Below are 19,257 nucleotides of genomic sequence, written 5' to 3'. Positions count from 1 at the left end.
ATCACTGGTCTTTGCTGGCTAACCACAATCGTTGTTGTTGCTTGCAGATCAAATTCAAAGCTTCATGTCAGGACACTTTATACCTTTACTGTCTAAGGACACAGTGTATGTTAAATGATGTTAGAAGAGTTTGTCAATTTCACATACTGATGGCAAAGCATGAGTCAACTGAACAGACACTTCTTATTGGTTGAAAGTTCATGTTCTGCGGTGGCTTATAATGCTTTGGGCCATTACAGATGGTATGGACGTTATTAGAGGCCGTTCCAACACACTTCTGTGAGAAGCCACAAACAACACAAATACAAATAAACAAAAAGACCCAGCAGGTAGTACCGAACCCAAACAAAGAAAGCAGTCTGGATGCTATTTTGCTGCTGGGAGTAGTTAATGGGCCTCAGCACAGTAATGAATCGGTGCCGAGATGTTTTACTGTTGCTGAAAGCACTTTTTAGTCAACCCTCTTGATATTTTAGCAGTGGAAACAAGTGGACGAAATTAATATTCTCTTTCACAGTATTTTCCAACTCTGTTTGAATTTAAAATGTACTTCAATTTGTGTGCGCAGTAAGCGACATTTGTTAAACTTTTGCGTCTTGGGGGGTTTGAAGCACAATACGTATATTTATTTTTGCTCACAGTGACAATAATTTACATATACATAGCTTGGTAAATATAGGCAAACAAGTTATCAGTCACACTCTAAATTACGAGTCCATGTTAGGGGACACTCGTACTGAACAGGTTCTTGCACTAAAAAAAACTAGACGCAGTGAAATGAATATAACAGAACGTAGGTGTCTCAATACGCATTTTCAGAAGTTAAAGGTTCTTTTTTACTTGACACAGCATCTAAAAAATGCAACATTTCTGCATACAGTGCGTATTGAAAGTCATCGTATCTTGTCAAAATCCTTATGTCACATTACACTGTGAAAATTTAAATTAATTCAATCTAACATTTTCCAGCTGTATTTACACATAATAACCTTACAAATCAAAGTGAAAATAACATGTAAACAATTCTGAACAATTAGTGCAAATTAATTAGTAAAATACCTGGTTTGGATAAGTGATCAGCCCACAAAGAGTAACCATTACAAACTTGCTCAGGTGCAACCAATCACCTTTCATATCACATACCTGGCTAATTGGCCTATCCCTGGCTAATTGGCCTATCCCTGACATCAACTGTAGTGGTTTTGATTACTTCAGAATAAAACCGGCTGTTCCTTGAGGATTCCAGTACTAGTAATGCATGGTAATGAATTCAAATATTCAACAGGGTTGGAAATGTGCTTTCAAAAGTGCTCTGGAATAAAATTGTAGAAAGGCACAGGTTAAGAGAAGGGTACAAAAAGATTAAAAAGGCTTTAACTATCCCTGAGTACCATTCAGAGCATTATGAAGAAGTGGAAAGTGCATGGCACCACCAGAACCTTGCCTAGATCGGGCCGTCCCACCAAACTGGATGACCATGCCAGGAGGATATTGATCAGGGAAGCTTTCAAGAGGACAAAGGCAACTTTGAAGGATTTACAAGCCCTCTTGGCTGAGATTGATCGGTCTTGATAAAATCGCTTACCTATAGTTGACGTCAGAAGTTTACATACACTTAGATTGAAGTCATTAAAACTCATTTTTTAACCACTCCACAGATTTAATATTAGTAAACTATAAGTCGCTTAGGACATCTACTTTGTGCATGACACAAGTCATTTTTCAACAATTGTTTACAGACAGATTGTTTCACTTTTAATTGACTGTATCACAATTCCAATGGGTCAGAAGTTTACATACACTAAGTTAATTGTGCCTTTAAGCAGCTTGGAAAATTCCAGAAAATGATGTCAAGCCTTTAGACAATTAGCCAATTAGCTTCTGATAGGACGTGTACTGAATTGGAGGTGTACTTGTGGATGTATTTCAAACTCAGTGCCTCTTTGCTTGACATGATGGGAAAATCAAAAGAAATCAGCCAAGACCTCAGAAAAAAAGTCTGGTTCATCCTTGGGAGCAATTTCCAAATGCCTGAAGGTACCACGTTCATCTGTACAAACAGTAGTATGCAAATATAAACACCATGGGACCACATAGCCATCATAGAGCTCTGGAAGGAGACTCATTCTGTCTCCTAGAGATAAATGTTGTTTGGTGCGAAAAGTGCAAATCAATCCCAAAACAAAAGCAAAGGACCTTATGAAGATGCTGGAGGAAACAGGTAGACAAGTATCTATATCCACAGTAAAATGAGTTCTATATCGACATAACCTGTAAGGCTGCTCAGCAAGGAAGAAGCCACTGCTCCAAAACTGCCATAAAAAAGCCAGTTTGCAAGTGCACATGGGGACAAAGATATTACTTTTTGAGAAATATCCTCTGGTGTAATGAAACAAAAATTGAACTTTTTGGTCATAATGACCATTGTTATGTTTGGAGGAAAAAGGTGAGGCTTGCAAGCCAAAGAACACCATCCAAACGGTGAAGCATGTGGGTGGCAGCATTATGTTGTGGGGCTGCTTTGTTGCAGGAGGGACTGGTGCACTTCACAAAATAGATGGCATCATGAGGAAGGGAAATTATGTGGATATATTGAAGCAAAATCTCAAGACGTCAGCCAGGAAGTTAAAGCTCGGTCACAAATGGGTCTTCCAAATGGACAATGACCCCAAGCATACCTCCAAATTTGTGGCAAAATGGTTTAAGGACAACAAAGTCAAGGTATTGGAGTGGCCATCACAAAGCCCTGACCTCAATTCGATAGAAAATTTGTGGGCAGAACTGAAAAATCATCTGCGAGCAAGGAGGCCTACAAACCTGACTAAGTTACACCAGTTCTGTCTGGAGGAATGGGACAAAATTCCTTTCCAAAAATACTAACAAAATGTATGTAAATTTCTGACCCACTGGGAATGTGATGAAAGAAATAAAAGCTGAAATAAATCATTCTCTCTACAATTATTCTGACATTTCACATTCTTAAAATAAAGTAGTGATCCTAACTGACCTAAGACAGGGAATGTTTTCTACGATTAAACATCAGGAATTGTGTAAAACATAGTTTAAATGTATTTGGCTATGGTGTATGTAAACTTCTGGCTTCAACTGTAACTTTCCTGTGTAATCCAGGTATAGGATATAACTTTACACAGGAAAAGTCAGTAAGTGATTTTATAACACTAAAATCATGTTAACAAAGACTGTTTACATCTTGTGGCTATACTTTTTAATCAGTGAGTATTTTACCGTTTATGAATTTGCCCTATTCACTTCCATTGTAAGTGCCTCACTGTATCCCAGATTTTTGCTTTTTTTAAAGAAAAGGAGGGGTGAGTCTAAATGAATAAATATTATGCCACAAATGCTGTCAATCGAGCTTAACTTGTATTGAACCTGTAATATTTGATATATAACTCTAACTTATTAACCTTTAAAGACATAACTACCATGAGCTCCAAGTTTGTTTAATGATATATTCTCCATATCAGTCCGTGTTATTTCATCTACATTTAATAAATAAATAAATAAATAATAGTGTTTAACATCAAGTACAAAGTCTTGATATTTTGTCTTTTTATCCAATTTTCAAAAATTAATTAAAAAAAATACTTCTGGAACCAACATGGCTGAAAAAGTGGGTGGGCAGTGTTGTGCTCTATAGTGATGCTTAGCAAGAACCACTAATTACTTTGTAAATGTCATGAACAACATGTCAAATGTGAAACATGGAAACTGTTTTTTATTTTTTTTACAGGTGTGACATGTCAGAAGGATGTGAATGAGTGCGAGAAAGCGCCATGTTTTCCTGGCGTTAGGTGTGTGAACAGCTTTGGCTCCTTCAGGTGCGGCCCTTGCCCTCATGGCCTGGAGGGAGACGGTACCTCCTGCAAAGGTAAGAAAATATTGTGATTGCGACTTATGTTGTGTCGGTATATTGGATAAACTGTCCTTTGTGATGTGTGTACGTTTTTATATGATGGTGAAGACCATGTACATCTGGCGCAAAACAAATTTCTGGGAAGTCAGACAATAAAGTATTAATCAATCAATCAGTCAATACCTCTGAAATCTAAATTTCCTCTCAAAGCATGACTACATTTGCTAAGAACCAACACAAAAAAATGTCATAACTAAATATGACTTCGGGGGGAGGGGCTTTATATTTCATAAGCATCAAAGTCGCAGCTTGAGAGCTTCCCTGTGATGTATGGTCACAGATTTTCCATACAGAAATGAAAACACTGTATTTCAAAGAATAGCTGCAATAATAATTTTTGACTTGTCAAACATGTAAGAATTAATGCGCTATGAATGCTAATAATGAAAGCATATAGAGGGGCCAAACTGAGGTTGAGTAAATGATGAAATGATAATGAATTTTCTTTGAAATATCAGCAGTTTCCATTTTAACACAAGTAACAGACAGGATTTGTGGTTTTCTCTGCATTGTTTCTTTAGTGTTGCTTCTCACAGCTGTGCTTTCCATTTTCCTCTTTGCACTTTGACAAAACATTCTGCAGATGTGTTTTGACCATAATCTGCAAGCAGTAAACCTTTTCTTAACATCAGGGAGCCCTGTGTTCACAATTTCCAAGATTTGATGACTTCTTGATCCAGGCCTGGCCTGGATGGGCAATTTCAAACACAATTTGTCTGATTGTAGTATGTAGAAGTACAACAGACTGACAGACTTTGATTGTGACCAACAGAACTGCAGGAGCAATACAGTCCAGATGTCAAGAGATAGTTATCAACCTTGTGCACAAACATGATGCCAGACTCTGCTCTTGTCTAGAGATAATTGGTAAAACAGCTTCTCTGTAAAGGGAACAAATACATTAAGAGTGAATTTCCTGGTCTCAGGTGTGTGGCTCTTCTGACAATCTGTGGAGAAGACAGCCTCAATGTTCAAACTCATCTTTAAAGAGCAAGAGAGAGAGAGAGTGAAAGAGTGAGAGTAGTGGTTAAAGTGGACGCAGATGCTGTATTAAGCTGAATATGGAATAATTCACAGTGTGTTCTTGAGGGAGGAGTTCAACTAACTTGAATTAGCAGCCTTGAAAATTAAAAAAGTGCCAGAGCGAAAGGTAGTGTAAACTCCCTGTTCATCATACTGGATCTCAACTGGTGGGTTGTGATCCATTTTATGTTCTAATAGGGTCACAGACAGCAAGGCAAAAAACAATGCTGAATACTAAAAATAAAATGCTAACCATATAATCATGAATAGTTATAGGTTAAATAATAAGCTTATCAATAAGCTGATCAAAAGCAGGATAAAACTCTTCCCATTTCTTTTGTTGTTGACGTAAAAGGCTTTGAGTCCAATCAAACTCTATGGTATTTTAAAGCATATGTGAGCTGCTCCATCATTTTGAGTCATTGTGACCCAGAAACGTTTGAATATGCACTTATGTAAAATCGCAGCCAAGACTTGCCAATGATTTTATCTTGCCCAGCCAATTAATTTATCTCGCCATGGTTTAGATTAGTCAAACTGTGTTTTTGGGGTCAAAGTGACTCACAATGATAGATCTAATTTTGATGGATGATGACGCACTGTTGCAGAAATCTACCTCTTTTGTTTTTTGTCTGTAAAATGTAACAATTTTAAAGTCGTCAGTTATGTTTTATAGGTGCACTCAGTGATTTTAATTTTGCATTAAAATTGCTAAACTTTAAAAGAGAAAGAAATGGTAATAGTAGAATAGTATCTTTGAAAAATCTGTTTCAAATGATGTACACTCACATGAGATGAAGACTCTAGTCGTATCAGTCTTAGAGAAAAAGCTGTTTTATTCTACATATGGTGTTGAACGCACATTGATGAGTGCCACCAGATCAAATGATCAGCCAAATATTACTTGCTTTCTCAATAATCCCTTGTAATTGATTGACTCATGGAATAAAGTTATCAAGGCTTACTATGAATAGTGCATTTTTACAATGGCATCGGTAAATGTAGCCTAAAAATTATGACCTTGGTGCCATTTTCGCAAAAAGATATTATGAGGTTCATGACGCGTATCGCGGCAGTTCCGAGGCAAAATGCCCACAATGTGGCGCTAAAAGAGAATTAAACGTTCTCCTAAACAGATTAGGGTTTTTAAGGTTAATGCTATATCGAGTTTTAAATCAACAATACCCACCTCCCTACCTTAAACCTAAACCTAACCGATAGTGTCATAAAAGCAAATGTGAGATGATAAACGCAATTGTTGAAGCAACCACTTCAGTTTGTGGTCCGTCGACTCACGTTTCGAGTTGCGTGCTCTTCAGGATTCGTACTCCAGTCCTTTGCATTGCAAGTGCAACACTCCAGTTGAGATACAACACAATTTGATCGCATTCGAACAAGCTTGTAAATGTAGTTGGTTATGTAATGCAAACATTAAAATATATCGCCTATCTTCTCTTTCTTTCTTTTTCATCAGCACTAGCAAAATTGGTCACTTCACCTCCCATCACTTCTCACGTGGCCTCCTTTTCCACACCACCTGCTGTGCGGCGAGTCAGCAAAACCACCTCCACTCACCTCTCACTAGAATCCAACGAAGCTCCAAGCAGGGCTCTGGTCACCAAAGCCGCTACCAACCTGAATCAGAGAACTGGCAAGTACATGTTTCTATTGTTCTATCCTTCCATGTTCACAGATGGCCTGGAAACAAAACTGCGAAGGTTTCGTTTGGAGCCAAAAACACCCACTGCTGGTGTCATGACATTGCAGAAAATGATTATTTGTCTTTCACTAAAACTGCATGCTGTCTCTTCAGTCCCCCTAGAGTCACTTCCTGCATTGAGTTTTGTTGTACGTGTCACTTCCCAGGAAATGAATTCTCCTCCAGCTGTTGAGCACAATGCAAGACAAGGCCTGCTAATGTGTCTTTGTACTCATACCTCTTACTCTCTCGTCTTGGTATGATGCCTGAAATTAGTGATTCTAATTAGCCATGCTGGGCATTCACTCTCTCTATTTAAGACTTAGCAGAGCAAGGTTAGGTAAAGGACTTTCTCTTTTTGGAAGAGAAATAAGTGACACACAAATGCCATTGCATGTACAGTATAATCCTATAGGATAGAAGAATCACAAGTTGTTTTCTTAACCTTTTTGCATGCGAGTTTCTACTGTACTGATCTGCACTGATAAAGTTCAGCTCAGGAGTCCATTGATTGAGCTGAACATATTTGCTGGGACTGGCACAACAGGCCCCTAGAGGACATTAGGATGGGAAATGTAAATTGGCTTCATGGTTTCCTTCCCTCTCCTCATCTTCTCTCTCACCTCCCCTCCCTCAGGTTACATCCTCTGGGAATAAAATGGAAAGACAGATAGACATATAATCCATCAGCCAGTGAGACTGGCCATGGGGAGATTTTCAGGGAACATTTGTACTCTAACCAGCTTTCCAGCTTTTTGGCATTTCAACAAAATGAACCTTTCGCTTTATTTCCATCATCTTTCATTAGCTCGTAATTATTTTATAAACATATCCGGCTGGTTCTAACCACAATTCAGCATCAGAGGGCACACGAGACGGCACAGAGAAATGTAATATAGACAACAAAATTTTTCCTTTGGAAATACTACTATATTAATGCTATTCTGCGAGACGTACTTTAGATGATCTTTACCAATGAAATGGGGAGAAAATACAGTTGTGCTCAAAAGTTTGCATACCCTGGCAGAAATTGTGAAATTTTGACATTGATTTTGAAAATATGACTGATCATGCAAAACAACTGTCTTTTATTTAAGGATAGTGATCTTATGAAGCCATTTATTATCACATAGTTGTTTGGCTCCTTTTTAAATCATAATGATAACAGAAATCACCCATATGGCCCTGATCAAAAGTTTACATACCGTTGAATGTTTGGCCTTGTTACAGACACACAAGGTGACACACACAGGTTTAAATGGCAATTAAAGGTTAATTTCCCATACCTGTGGCTTTTTAAATTGCAATTAGTTTCTGTATATAAATAGTCAATGAGTTTGTTAGCTCTCACGTGGATGCACTGAGCAGGCTAGATACTGAGCCATGGGGAGCAGAAAAGAACTGTCAAAAGACCTGCGTAACAAGGTAATGGAACTTAATAAAGATAGAAAAGGATATAAAAAGATATCCAAAGCCTTGAAAATGCCAGTGAGTACTGTTCAATCACTTATTCGGGATCTCTTGATACCAAGCCAAGGTCAGGTAGACCAAGAAAGATTTCAGCCACAACTGCCAGAAGAATTGTTCAGGATACAAAGAAAAATCCACAGGTAACCTCAGGAGAAATACAGGCTGCTCTGGAAAAAGATGGTGTGGTTGTTTCAAGGAGCACAATACGACGATACTTGAACAAAAATTAGCTGCATGGTCGAGTTGCCAGAAAGAAGCCTTTACTGCACCAATGCTACAAAAAAGCCTGGTTACAATATGCCATACAACACCTTGACAAGCCTCACAGCTTCTGGCACACTGTAATTTGGAGTGACAAGACCAAAATAGAGCTTTATGGTCACAACCATAAGCGCTATGTTTGGAGAAGGGTCAACAAGGCCTATAGTGAAAAGAATACCATCCCCACCGTGAAGCATGGTGGTGGCTCACTGATGTTTTGGGGGTGTGTGAGTTCTAAAGGCATGGGGAATCTTGTGAAAATTTATGGCAAGATGAATGCAGCATGTTATCAGAAAATACTGGCAGACAATTTGCATTCTTCTGCACGAAAGCTGCACATGGGACACTCTTGGACTTTCCAGCACGACAATGACCCTAAGCACAAGGCCAAGTTGACCCTCCAGTGGTTACAGCAGAAAAAGTTGAAGGTCCTGGAGTGGCCATCACAGTCTCCTGACCTTAATATCATCAAGCCACTCTTGGGAGATCTCAAACTTGTGGTTCATGCAAGACGACCAAAGACTTTGCATGACCTGGAGGCATTTTGCCAAGATGAATGGGCAGCTATACCACCTCATAGACAACTATTACAAAAGACTGCATGCTGTCATTGATGCTAAAGGGGGCAATACACAGTATTAAGAACTAAGGGTATGAAGACTTTTGAACAGGGGTCATTTCATTTTTTTCTTTGTTGCCATGTTTTGTTTTATGATTGTGCCATTCTGTTATAACCTACAGTTGAATATGAATCCCATAAGAAATAAAAGAAATGAGTTTTGCCTGCTCACTCATGTTTTCTTTAAAAATGGTACATATATTACAAATTCTCCAAGGGTATGCAAACTTTTGAGCACAACTGTATGTAAAAAGACTTGCCTTTTACTACAGATATCTTGTTTTCACTTTAAAGTCTGCAAACAATGTGGTTTAAAAATTCTAGATGTTGTTTGTAGCACTATATATTTTCGCAAACACAACACTTAATAGCTCAGAGTTTGATTTTTCAAAACCTCTGGAGACTATTGGAGATGTTTTCTTGAAGTATGAACTTGTGGATGTTTCCTTAAAGTATGAACTTTAATGTTTCTCCTAAAATTATAAACCATAAAACAGGAGACACAAACTAGGCAATTAAAATATAAAATTATTTGAAAAGCATAGCGTAACAGATAAGTTGTCCTTGGATGAATTTGATGAGAAATGGTTGATTTCAAATTGAAATATCCAAGTATTTGTGCATTGGTATGTTGGCAAATCTGAGCTCAGTTTTAGACATTGTTGAGATCCCTTCTGAAACTCCAGTGGAGACACATGTGAGATTACTGGGGTCTTTTACTCAGGATTAAAATAGTAGAAGAAGAAGATGCCCATTGAATCTCATTTTTTCCAAGGAGAAACCTAAAAATAAAATAAAGTTATTTTTCTGTCCTATAGGCAGTCGTTCATTGTCTAATAATTGATGGCATAATGTTTCTTTCAGTCTAAGGCAATTTTCATTTTACAATTAAAAGTGTCAGTGTAGACAGGGGACCCCTTGTAATTGTTTTGAATTACTGTCTAAATTTTAAAGGTCATTCCCAATGCAGGAACAACCATAATAGGAGCCCAGCAGAGATTCCTATGTTTGGTTCGCTATGCGCCATGTACCTGAAGGTTAAATGGATTCTTGCCGTTCACTCATACCCTGGATGTCCTTTTGTAAATACTAATTGAAAATGAAATTGGACAGTGCAGTTGACAATTATTTGGCCTCAAGTGCCACTCGAAGCAATTCAGAGTTGTGGAGACACAATACATACCTTTGTACTTTGTCGTACCCTCTTTCACACTTACCTTCCTGCTGTCTGCCATAATTACTGTGGGACAGGAAAGGAAGGATTGAGATAGAGAACAAGGGATTTGTAAAGTCCACAGAGATTTTCTATCCTATGAGTCACCTTTTCAGAAAGGTAGACAAGGCCAGAGTTTGAGAAACAGGGTAAGGTCATCAAAAAGCCGCTATCATCCTCCAGAGCACCTCATCTCTTGCTAATACAGCCTTGCCGGTTTGCAAATTGCCTGCCATCACTTATAGAGGGAGAAGAAATGGCAAGAAGAGGGGACGCAAGCTGTCACCCCCCTCTCAGCCGATAAATCCTGCCATTGTCTGAGGGATTTGTGCTGACCTTGCGAAAATGGGACAAAAAGCCCAGGCAATAACCCATGATATGTGTAATCACAGGGCTGATAAATAAATTTTTAATGGAAGACAGCTGCTAACTCTTCCATCCATCTCTCTCTCCTCTGCTGGCAGAAGGTGGGCTTCTTGTTTTATTTGACATTACACCTGTGCATTATATGCTTGACAGGGCAGGTGTGTGTTGGTGTGTGAATGTGTGTGAGATGAGGGAGTACTTGCTCAGTAATATATGGTGATGTGACCCCAGTATATATATTTTGTCCATGTTCCTGAAATCTGACAGATTATCAGAGTGCTCTGAAGTATCTTATAGCCACTACTTAGAGTAATAGGATGATAGGTTATTGATGTAATTAGGTTCTTACCAGAAATTGTTTTTTTTTTTTTGGAGGGAGTTTTGGTCACCGGATGTGACGTATATGTTTCAGGGGATTGCATCACACCCTCTTACATTATAATGTTGTTCCTGGTATACAAGCAAGTCCTTAATTTCACAGCATAGCTAATTCTTCACCCGTCTGTTGGGGTTAGGCAACCGTTTTGGGATGTGAAGGGGCATGTATTGCACATAGGTTGCGGAGGCAGCAGATTTGTTGGTAGTGGTTGAAGAAAAGGTGAAGTCAGGGTAGGCAGCAGGGGATTGGCCGATCTGTGCGCCCTCAGCCCGGGAGGGTTGACCCCAAGTTCCTATCAATCTCTAGCTAAGACACTAATGAGTGTGAGTAAATGTTGATAGTACAGAATGTCCATACACCTTGAGTGTAGGGAAGTTGTTGCTGTACATACTTCATACTTGTAGTCAAGGTTTTAACAAAGAGTTAGCAGCCAAATGTATGGTTCTCGTTTGTGTAATAACTGATTGCAACAAGCCTAATTTGAACATGCAGAAGTGGGAATGAAATTTGAGATCTACGAAGGAAATAATTTATTTTCAGAAAAATTTTGGTCAGATCCACAAACAAAGCTTAATCACTTGTGTCATGGCTCGTAAGCCACAACAATAAGGGAGACTACACATGGGATGTCTTGGCTCAAAGTATATAACTTATTAAAAAAATCAAAACATAAGAATGACTGGTAACAAGAAAAGGATAACCAAACACCACATGTCTGGATTGGGGAGAGGCACTTGCAAACTGGCAGAGAGACGGTTTTAAAGCCTGTCAGGACTAATCATTGGGCTCATCAACTTCTCAACTCGACCACACCCAATCTGCAAAACAAAATACAAACACAAAAGAAAAACCAATGCAGCCCAAAAGGGGCCATAACATTTGGCTTCAAAATACTTATTTATATGAAAATGGAATATGGAATATAGTGCACAAGCTGTATGGACAACTTTAATGGTGCTTTTATGTCATTCTTGGAGCTTGATGGCAGCCGTCCCCATTCACTAATTCAGTGGGAAAGAGTGGATATTTCTGCATATAATCTTCTTTTGTGTTCTATGGAAGAAAGAAAAATATACAGGTTGGAATGACATGAGGGAAAATAAATTATGACAGAATTTCATGTTTGATTGAACGATTCCTTAAAGCTGAAATTAGGAAAAATGCTGACAAACCTAAAAAAAAATACAAATTGTATTTCATGTTAGATTTTTCTATGATGCAGGTCATCCCAATGCACTGAATCTGACAGCCAAGTGTAGCAGTAGGCCATGTTTTCCAGGTGTTCAGTGTATTGACCTTCGGCCGCCATACACTGGCTACGTCTGCGGGCGATGTCCACCAGGTTACCATGGGAATGGACGCACCTGCACAAAACACTCAAAACATGCCAGTAAGTGCTTACATTATAACTTTCTATTATATAATAACTTTCAAACATTGCAGTCGATCAATCAACATTTTGGACAGCTTTTAGTTTTTGTTAAATTGGATTTACTGATAGATCACCTAAAAAAGGAGGTGTTAGGCAAAGTTAGCCTGAGTTTTCATTCACTTTTATTGTATTGAAAAAAAAAAAGTGGATGGTGACAGACTGACATTCTGCCTACCATCTCCTTTTGTAATACACGGAAGTAAGTCAAAGATTTGAAATGACATTTTTAGGTAAACTATCTCTTTTAACCCCATCTTGTTGCCCTCTTTCCAAAACCCTGCCCTGCAAAGGCATGTCAGCCAACCTGATGTCAGCACACTCAAACACATGTAAAAGGCAGAGAACATTCTCTTGGGATTTTTAATTGTCTAAAAAAGGGAAGGCTGTTCCCTTACTCTTTGTTTACAGAGCATTGAGGGATTTCTCAGGACACTTATTTTAGGACATTTTATGTGTGGCATTCAAAATAAAATAAAAAAATGCTTACAGCACCTTTAAATATTTTGATTAGACAATGTTTTGCTTTATATTTATGTTCTCTCCAGGTCAGACTTTGCAAAGGTCCAGCAGCACCTTAACAAATTAACTTTTTCTACATTGTTGTATCAACACTAAGACTTAATTTCCAACTCAACTAAGTCTGAAATTCATCTGTCACTGTTTTCCTCCTAAATCCTTACTTAATCCTCTTTGTTTCATCTAGCAAAATCGAAGAGCTCCAGTAATTAGAGAAAAATATTACGAACAGGAAACGAAGCTGTCATAATCCTCAGGTGGCAGGTGCTTTGATACGGTTGATAAGTGAGACCGAAAACGTCTAATGCTCAGTCATGCACCCGCCGAGGAGCAATGGCTGCTGACCCACAATGTGTTTTTGGCTAATGGGAAGAGGGAACGGAAGGAGACAGTGGAATTAGAGAAGGAATGTGTGAACTGGGGGGGGGGGTGATATATATATATATATATATATATATATATATATATATATATATATATATATATATATATATATATATATATATAATTTTTTTTGTTTGTTTTTTGTTTTGTTTTTTGCATGTTTTAGCCCAGCCTAAGCTGGTTTGCTGGTCTTAGATGGTCTCCCAGACTGGTCTGGTTTCATGGGTTTAGAGGGGTTTAGGGCACTTGACCAGTTAAGACTATCATGGCCAGCATGTTTTAGCCCTGTTGAAAAAAAAAGTGCTTAAGCTGGTTTTAGCTGGTCTACCCGACTGGTCTAGTTTTCTGGGTTTAGAGGCGTTTTGGGCACTTGACCAGGTAAGACTAACCTGTCCAGCATGTTTTAGCCCTGTTGAAAAAAAAATGCTGAAGCTGGTTTTAGCTGGTCTACCCGAATGTTCTGGTTTGTTGGGTTTAGAGGCTTTTGGGGCACTTGACCATCTAAAACTATCCTGGCCAGCATGTTTTAGCCCTTTTGGGGAAAAAAAAAATTCTTAAGCTGGTTTGGTGGTCTTAGCTGGTCTCCCAGACTGCTCTGGTTTGCTGGGTTTAGAGGGGTTTGGGGCACTTAACCAGCTAAGACTAACCTGGCCAGCATGTTTTAGCCCTGTTGAAAAAAAAGGCTTAAGCTTTTTTGCCGGTTTTAGCTGGTCTCCCAGACTGGTCTGGTTTGCTGGGTTAAGAGGAATTTTGGGCACTTGAGCTAAGACTAACCTGGCCAGCATGTTTTAGCCCTGTTGGAAAAAAAAAACTGCTTACGCTGTTTGCTGATCTTAGCTGGTCTCCAAGACTGGTCTGGTTTGTTGTGTTTAGAGGGATTTTGGGCACTTGACCAGCTAAGACTAACCTGGCCAGCATGTTTTAGCCCTGATGAAAAAAAAACTGCTTAAGCTGGCTTGCTGGTCTTAGCTGGTCTCCCAGACTGGACTGGTTTTCTGGGTTAAGAGGGGTTTTGAGCACTTGACCAGTTAAGACTGCTAAGACAGCTAAATCTGGAAAAAAGCTGGTCTTAACTGGTCTCCCAGTCTTGGAAAGGCTGGTCTAGTTGGCAAATTTTAGAAGGGCACTTCTTAGCTGGTCAGACTGAAACAATAGCTAAAACCAGCTTGAGAGGCTAGGAGACCAGCTTAAACCAAAAGACTAGCAAGCTTTTTTCAACAGGATGTTCTTATGGTCTTTGATGCCGTTATATATTTGGAAAAGCAAAATTACGAGTCTGCATCTTATCCTTTCTAAACCCCAGAATACATTGTTACATATTCCCTTTGAAAATGTGTTTGTGTTGTTGTTTGACTTAATCTGTTCCTTTGCTAGAGAAATCCTTCGAATTCGTTTGCAAGGATGCAGTATCGCAGCATGATAGTAAAAGCCTGCAGAGTGGGGTAATGACTTTTAATGCGTTTTTCCTTGTGAATTGGCCGCTGTTGGAGTCATTCCTAATAGTGCCGTTATCAGGAGCGAATCCATGAGCAGCCACAGTGGGAACTTCAAAAGAAACAGCTTCATTTTGCAAGCTACTTCCCTCATTGTCAGTACATGCATCTCAGATTCATACACACCCTGCAACAACTGTCCTCTTTTGTTAGAATTGTTGTGTTTTTAGGCGTTCTATTTGCTGCGTCTTTGTTCCTCGCATGTGAATGGGGTAAAAAAGTAGTCTTGTGGAGCAACCACAGCTGGTGTCACACAATTATTTCCCACTATCTTTTGTTTATGAGTAAACATATCAGCATTGCCAGCCTTTCTTAAGCTTGTAGCATATCTGCACTTCTGGAGGTGGCATTGTTTCAAATCTTCAAAGGTCTGTTCAAGATGTGCTGAGAATGTTGGTGAATCATAACTGCAGCATAAACTGTTAATCACTTCCTTATTTTTGTGTCCTATGTTTTTGTTTTTGGCTGCTTATGAGCCTCATAGTTCCTTGGTGTGGCCAACACACAAAGTAAACTAAGACTAAAAGGGAGACTGAAAGTAATTACAGTTTACAGACAAATTGTTTTCTATTTTGCATCTCTTCTCATTTAGCACCCACCTACCAGTCACTGCAACTGACCCAAGCCAAGAGCAACCTGCCCCATGCCTCCCACAGTGCTCCCCATCTGCACCTCCCCACCCTTCCCTTCAGGCAGCCTCAGAGACGCCTTTCCAAACCGGCGAGGACCCCACACCAGCAGGCTACCACCCGCATCCTCCTCCTGCCAACCTTTCCACCTGTCACAGAGAAAGAGGAGTTGCCGCGGTTGGCAGGACGCACACCTGCCTCAACCAGCAGCAGGGATCAACTCCACTCTCGCCCTCGTAATCAACTGAACATTCTTCCGAGTCCCGAGGAGCGAATCACTTCATTTAAAGTCTCAGCAAGTGGATTTGCAGGTGTCACGCCCAGAGAGACATCTAAAGTCACTTTACCTCACACTTTGGAGAATGCCGAGACATTGAGACAGTCTCTAGAACAACCCAGTCTTGTCACAATATCCCAGGCTCGACCTTGGACACCTCCAGACACCCAGCGACCCTTAACGGCAGCCTTGACCTCTCTCTCTTTGTCCTTTTCTGAGTCAGAGTTCTCAGCAGATGGAAGTCTGGGAACTGGAATCCAAGACCCCTACGAGACCCTACCACTACCCCAGAAGAGCTTCACCTACCTTGGTGCAAGAAGCCTCACCCAATCCCTGGACCCCCAACCAACTCTTCAGAATGGTAGACTCCAGAGCAAGAGCAGAAATGTAGTACTGTTAGAGGAGAGAAGTTTCACCTGTGCAGATGTCCTATGCTTTCCAGGAGTCCACTGTGAGCTTGGTGGGGATGGCAAACTTAGATGCGGACATTGCCCTTTGGGGTACACTGGAGATGGGCGAAAATGCAGAGGTAAATTTAGACCTAGTCTTGCATGACATCACTATAGAGTGATGTCATGCAAGACTAGGTCTTGCATCACTATAGTTCAAACTGATATGTAGAACAATTGCAAAAATGGTACTGTCTCTTATCAGTGGCATTTCCGCAGTTTGTTTTGGTTGAGTGAGTATAATGAGAGTGGAGTGGCATTATAATAATGAAATGTTTCTTTATGTTGTTTTTGATCATCAACTGACTGTAAAAAAGAGAAAAGATATTAAAAGTGACATCAATGACAAATGGATTGTGTGGATCGCGTCTTTGGACACACATTACAAAGGATCTCAGTGCTTAACTTTGCATATTAAAAGATCAATCTTGGGATTTTAGGAATGGATATCGAGATCGCAATTCATTCGAAAATCCCTAATCCTTGTCATTTTTATTTTAAGACATACATTTTGTTTTATAAGTTCAACATAGCAAAATCCAAATCTTTTCTGCTTACCCCAGTAAGGAATCACTGCTCTAGTTTACATGCTTGCTGAGTACCTCAAACAGAACTCTGAATATCTTTTAAAGATTTGATGCTACTTGCCTGGCAAACTTTGTCAAATCCAGTAAATATTTCTTCTTCAAAAGTGCTCAATGTGTCCACCTAGTACCTTCACTTTGTTTAGGTGGACTGGGGCACCCCAACTGCCAGAAATTGCCATTCAAAACTGAAATTGCCAGTTTTCACATAGTGTTTCCCAGTTTAGTGTTCAGTAGGCTTTAGACAGTCAATGAACGGACTGTTGGCGATCCGTGGGCATGCCATTTGAGGCTAAGACTAAAGGAAAGTGTGCACTATGTTGAGTTTTAGTCTGACAACTGACAGTAACTAGTGTAAACAATATGTTTGTTCCCTGAGCATGCTCTAGGCGTGAGTAATAAATCAATTCTTGAGTTCCATCCCCTGGGTTTGTGAACCTGAGAAAATCAGGAGCAGTGGGTGGAAGAATCACTAGAAATATGTTTGCCATCATAATCCCATGATACTGTATTACCATGTTGGAATTCAGAAATGTTCACTCAACACAATCATTACTTATGCATTCATGGAATGTTTTAAGGGATTGTTTTGAATGTATGAATACAACATGAATACATACAAAATACTAACAGGTGTCCTGCACAAAGCTCTAAAAAGCAGATGGCAGAGACATTTGCATTAGACAAAAAGTTTGTGTGGTGAAAGTTACACAACTATTTAAATCAGGCCTGTGCTGTCAGAATGCTCGACGGAAGATTTTAGGGTCAATTTTAAAATGCGAGCATGGTAATTATCTGAAAATATAACACTAGCATTTCCTGCACTTTTACAACCAATCGCATTGATTTAAAGTGAAAGGTACACGTTTAAAATAGGTACATACATACAGTATCTTTACAGTACACTACAGTCACTTCCTGTGCCCCAAGATGAGTTTACGTGTGTATCTGAACATTTGTTATTGGTGTTTGTGTGCCGTTTGTACCCTCAGCTGTCTGCAGACATGCCTGCGGTAAAAATATGGAGTGTGCTGCCCCGAACTCATGCCGTTGCAAGAAAGGATTCAGTGGCCCCAACTGTGAAACAGGTCACTTATGCACACAAATCAATGTTTAGCCTCACAATATATACGTATACATTATATTTATTTGGGCTGTCGATAGATTAACATTTTTAATCAAATAAATAACATATGTCGATTAATTATCGAATAAATCACACTTAATCGCATATATATTTACAGATAAAAGCCCTCAAATAAGAATAATTCAATGTATAATTAAACAACTGTAGTTATATTTAGATCATTATATATATATATATATATATATATATATATATATATATATATATATATATATATATATATATATATATCATAAATAGAGTAATTCAGATAATTAAAATGCATTACATTATTGTGGGAGACAAGTAAAGCATTGATAAGACAATAATGGCTTAAAAAGGCAATATTTCCATATTACTGAACATTGATCGTTGGTCTACAGTCCACAGCAATCCATTTTACAATTGAATTCGTCTGTCTGAGATAGATTTATTATAAGGGCTTTTCTAAGGACGCATCGATGTACACCTGTGTCAGACGGACACTTTTGGAGCATCTCATTTTGGTTGTGTCGCGTTCTAAACAAGCATTTTTAGGGTGCTGTGTCAAGTTAAACGTAGTTTGAAACTTAGAAAAACATGTCTCGAGATCCCTGCATTTAGAATTGCGCACCATTCAGCTGTTTTGAACGCAAGAACACGTTCTCATCTTGTGCTGTCGCTAGTGTCAAGCAAGCATGAGTGAGGTTTTTCTCTGTAAAGCTGTGCGTTGCCTATTCAGCTCAATTATCGCTTACTGCCCTCTGCTGAAAACAGGTGGTACAGCAAGTCTGAATTGCTCTGATTGTAGGAATATTCCGGGGACATAATTAACTGCGTAAATTGTATTTTTTTTATAATGAATCACGCTGAATTAACGTGTTAAATCAACAGCCTAATATATATATATATAAAGTATTTAAATATATACAGTATATATATGTTTGGTTATAACAACCATAACAATAAATACTTATTTGTAATATGAATTTGTAAATGGTTATAAAATAATCTAATTCTGGAACTTCACAGCGATCTGCAGTCCTCCCTGTCTGAATGGAGGGAAATGTGTAGTTCCAGATGTATGTGAATGCAAGTCAGGTTACCATGGAGAGACCTGTGAAAGCGGTAAGAGCATGTCTGTGTGTGTCCTGAAGCTGCATAACATATATTTAGGTATATTCCATAAGACAAAATAATAATAACAAGATGCCATTTTTATGATCCCCCTTTTAAATTTAAATAAAAAAGATAAACATTTTCCAGATTCTGCAACGGTTATGTAAATTAAAATGCAGAACTGCATTTCAGTGACATCTGTCATATATTTGGGATTTTTTATGTGTTGCATTAAACAAAAAATGCTTACACCACTTTTATCACCTGAATACGTGTATTTGATACACATACATTCAACTATA

The 19,257-nt window shown here is 38.9% G+C and overlaps 1 protein-coding gene across 1 annotated transcript in view; it reads left to right on the top strand.

The window, feature by feature from the left end:
- The window catches only part of LOC127437999 (von Willebrand factor D and EGF domain-containing protein-like), an 86,649-nt gene that overhangs the window by 56,901 nt on the left and 10,491 nt on the right, over nt 1–19,257 (top strand). Inside the window, exons 19-24 of the mRNA XM_051693206.1 lie at nt 3,755–3,892; nt 6,435–6,611; nt 12,190–12,357; nt 15,385–16,227; nt 17,724–17,819; nt 18,869–18,964. Coding sequence (XP_051549166.1) covers nt 3,755–3,892; nt 6,435–6,611; nt 12,190–12,357; nt 15,385–16,227; nt 17,724–17,819; nt 18,869–18,964 — 1,518 coding nt within the window. The remainder of the gene's footprint in view (nt 1–3,754; nt 3,893–6,434; nt 6,612–12,189; nt 12,358–15,384; nt 16,228–17,723; nt 17,820–18,868; nt 18,965–19,257) is intronic.

The sequence above is a fragment of the Myxocyprinus asiaticus genome, chromosome 49 (genome assembly GCF_019703515.2).
Source record: "Myxocyprinus asiaticus isolate MX2 ecotype Aquarium Trade chromosome 49, UBuf_Myxa_2, whole genome shotgun sequence".
Classification (NCBI taxonomy): Eukaryota; Metazoa; Chordata; class Actinopteri; order Cypriniformes; family Catostomidae; genus Myxocyprinus; species Myxocyprinus asiaticus.
This window is presented reverse-complemented; position numbering and strand designations above follow the sequence as displayed.